The sequence below is a fragment of the Triticum dicoccoides genome, chromosome 2A (assembly GCF_002162155.2).
Source record: "Triticum dicoccoides isolate Atlit2015 ecotype Zavitan chromosome 2A, WEW_v2.0, whole genome shotgun sequence".
NCBI classification, from domain to species: Eukaryota; Viridiplantae; Streptophyta; class Magnoliopsida; order Poales; family Poaceae; genus Triticum; species Triticum dicoccoides.
Genome location: NC_041382.1, coordinates 126,733,431 through 126,736,162, shown reverse-complemented (window position 1 = coordinate 126,736,162; position 2,732 = coordinate 126,733,431). Strand labels below are relative to the sequence as shown.

The 2,732-nt window shown below is 54.3% G+C and overlaps 1 protein-coding gene across 1 annotated transcript; it reads right to left on the bottom strand.

Moving 5' to 3' along the window:
• Positions 1–635: 635 nt before the first annotated feature.
• Positions 636–1,767, bottom strand: LOC119359155 (glucan endo-1,3-beta-glucosidase GII-like). Its single transcript, XM_037625470.1, has 2 exons — positions 1,701–1,767; positions 636–1,562 (listed from the first exon to the last, which is right to left on the bottom strand). The coding sequence occupies exons 1-2, from the start codon at positions 1,765–1,767 to the stop codon at positions 637–639; spliced, it is 993 nt and encodes a 330-aa protein (XP_037481367.1). The 3' UTR covers position 636.
• Positions 1,768–2,732: the final 965 nt, after the last annotated feature.

Below are 2,732 nucleotides of genomic sequence, written 5' to 3'. Positions count from 1 at the left end.
CATACTTTCAAATATACATTAAGCTAGAAAATGGAGGTGCAAATCTCAAGCAAGTATGAGCGGCGGTGTCGGCACATTGCGTGCATAGAAATGACTTAGGCCTCTACAGCCGCCTTTTAGGGCTTCTCCCACGTGGATCACCAAATTTCCGTCTGCAAATGTTCACGGATACATCAGGCACCCGGCATCCAACCGCGTCTCTTACATCCGGCCGTGAGTTACGACTGACAGTGAGACATACAGAACGAGAGAAGAAAAAAACGTGGCGAAGATGTGGGTTATGGGAACACGTGGTCCAACTAACAGTGGGCTAGTCGGACGTCCAAACTCCCTCAGATTTGTGTTCAAGTTATGGGTTTTCAGACTCTAGAACGGGCCGGACTGATTTGGTGAGCCATGCTGGAGGCCTAAAAGTGTCCGGTGCGAACATTTGAAGGCGGTTTTGTGATTCGCATTGGAGTGCCCTTTCATAGTGCTTGATGTGTACGATGTACTATTTCAAAGAGTTTGTAAGATTCATTGACTAATTAAGTCGATAATGTGTGAGCATTAGCAGGAATAATATTGCACTTTCAACTAAAAGCAATATTGCACTTTAGTTTATTGAAATCGTCATCGCTTTCAGACACGAAACATTCAGAATCTAATAGGGTACACCGGCGACTTGTCCGGATTGAACAGCCCAAAGTGCTTCTCCGTCTCAGCCCCCGTCTTGAGATTCTCGTTGAACATGGCGAACACATAGGTCTCCAACGACTGGGGACTATAGGGCGTGCCCTTGCCGACGTGATTGATGAGATTCTGGTTGTACGTCTGCGCGTTGGCCACGCTGGCGCCGGCGCCTCCAGCGGACGGCCAGCCGCTCTCGGAAATCACGACGGGCACCTGCACGTTGGCCTTCCTTAGCGCCGCGTACATGGCGTCGACCATGGCGTCGAAGAGGTTGGTGTAGCTGAGCCCGCCGTCCCTGACGACCGCGGAGCTCGGCTGGAAGAGCGCGAAGTTGAGGTCGATGTCCTTCTGGTCGCCGATGTAGGCGAAGTAGGGGTACACGTTGACCAGCAGCGGCGCGCCGGTGGTGCCGAGGAGCGCCACGACCTGCTTCATGTAGCCGTCCTTGAAGACGCCGGAGGAGGGCGGCGAGGAGGAGGCGAGCACGTCCAGCCTGACCGCCGTGGACACCTTGATGCCCTTGATGCCAGCGGCGTCGAGCGCGGCGTTGAGGTTCTTGATGGCCGGGACGATGTTCTGCGTGGCGGCGCCGGTGAGCTCGTTGCCGACGGAGATGTAACGGAAGGAGATGCCCGGGTAGTGCTGGATGTACAACCGGACCCAGAGCTGTGCGCCGGGGACGCTGGAAGCGAGGCGGGCCACGGTCTCGTTGGCCACGTCGATAAGGACGCCGATGTTGCTCCCACTGAGGGCCCGGAGCATCTCGACGTCCGGCTTGTAGAGGCGGATGGCAGTGATGCCGTTGGATTTGTAGAGCTGCACGACCTCGGCCGGCGACGGGAGGCGGTCGCCGTTCATCCCGTAGCACACGCCCACGGACTGCACCTGGCCTGTCGCGTGAACAGTACGACGGTTAGTCGTAGTACTCGGTGCACTCAAGTACGAGTATATGAGTAACGTACTAGCAATTAAACTAGCTATAGTTAGTAGTGCGTGTTATTGCATGCATGGTTCATATATGTCGTTACCAGTAATAAGTATGGATGCAAAGGCCAGCGCGGCGGCGAGCACGGAGGCAGCACGCTGCAGTGCCATCGTCGCGCAGCTCGATGGATCAGCTTACTTTCACGGCTACAGAGAGCTCCGTTTGCAAGCTGTGGTGGGCAGACTGCAGACATGCCCTATTTATACAGAACTCCATAGAGGCCAAGCTCGGTTCCACTTAATGGTAACACAATAACGTTCCAGTTGAACCCGGCGGTAAACAAGCTACTTTGAGCAGGCATTTTCATTGATTGCTACTAGTAATTTAAACTTAACTGGGTGAGCAAACTGGTGCCGGAGGATGATTCACGGCTTTTACGGTCTGGAATCAAACCGCCTTGAACAATTAGTTCCGCTCTCACTCTGTGTGTGGCCAGATAGCTGGTTAATTAAGTTAGTTAATGGCGCTTTCAAGTGTGCGTTGTCTGTGTAACGGAGGAGGGCCGGGGAAGAGGGAAACGGGGGGAGAGACCACGCCGGCAATGGCGGCAGAGCAGCCCAGGACCGTAGCACAAGGGAAAATATCGTGTACTCCCGTTGATTGCGTGCTCCGGCTGCACCATGTGAACCACAACCGTTAGATGCACAATGTAGGCACAGGATCCAATCCGAACGTTCCACCATTGGAAATTTGCAAACAACCCCCAGATGAGTACATAATTAATCTTATGTTCCCGTCACCTACCTCCAGGCGTACGACTCTGCCCGAATTGGAACAGAACAGGAACAGAGTAGAGCTTGTGGTCTCCGGCGGCGGACCAGTGACGCCAGGCGAACGAGGTCGTCGCCGCGCTGACGCACTGTGCTCCGACGTCCTGCAGATAAGTCTCCCCATCCCCGCCCCGCCATTCTCCACCTCGCCCTCCCCTTCCCTTCCCGATCCGCCGCGCTGACGCACTGTGCTCCGACGTCCTGCGGAGAATAGAACTCAGATCTTCAGGCATGTTGTTGGATATTACAACCTTGTGTTATTTTGTGCGTTTGGTTGTAATCCATCGTTCCCTTTATGCTGATTT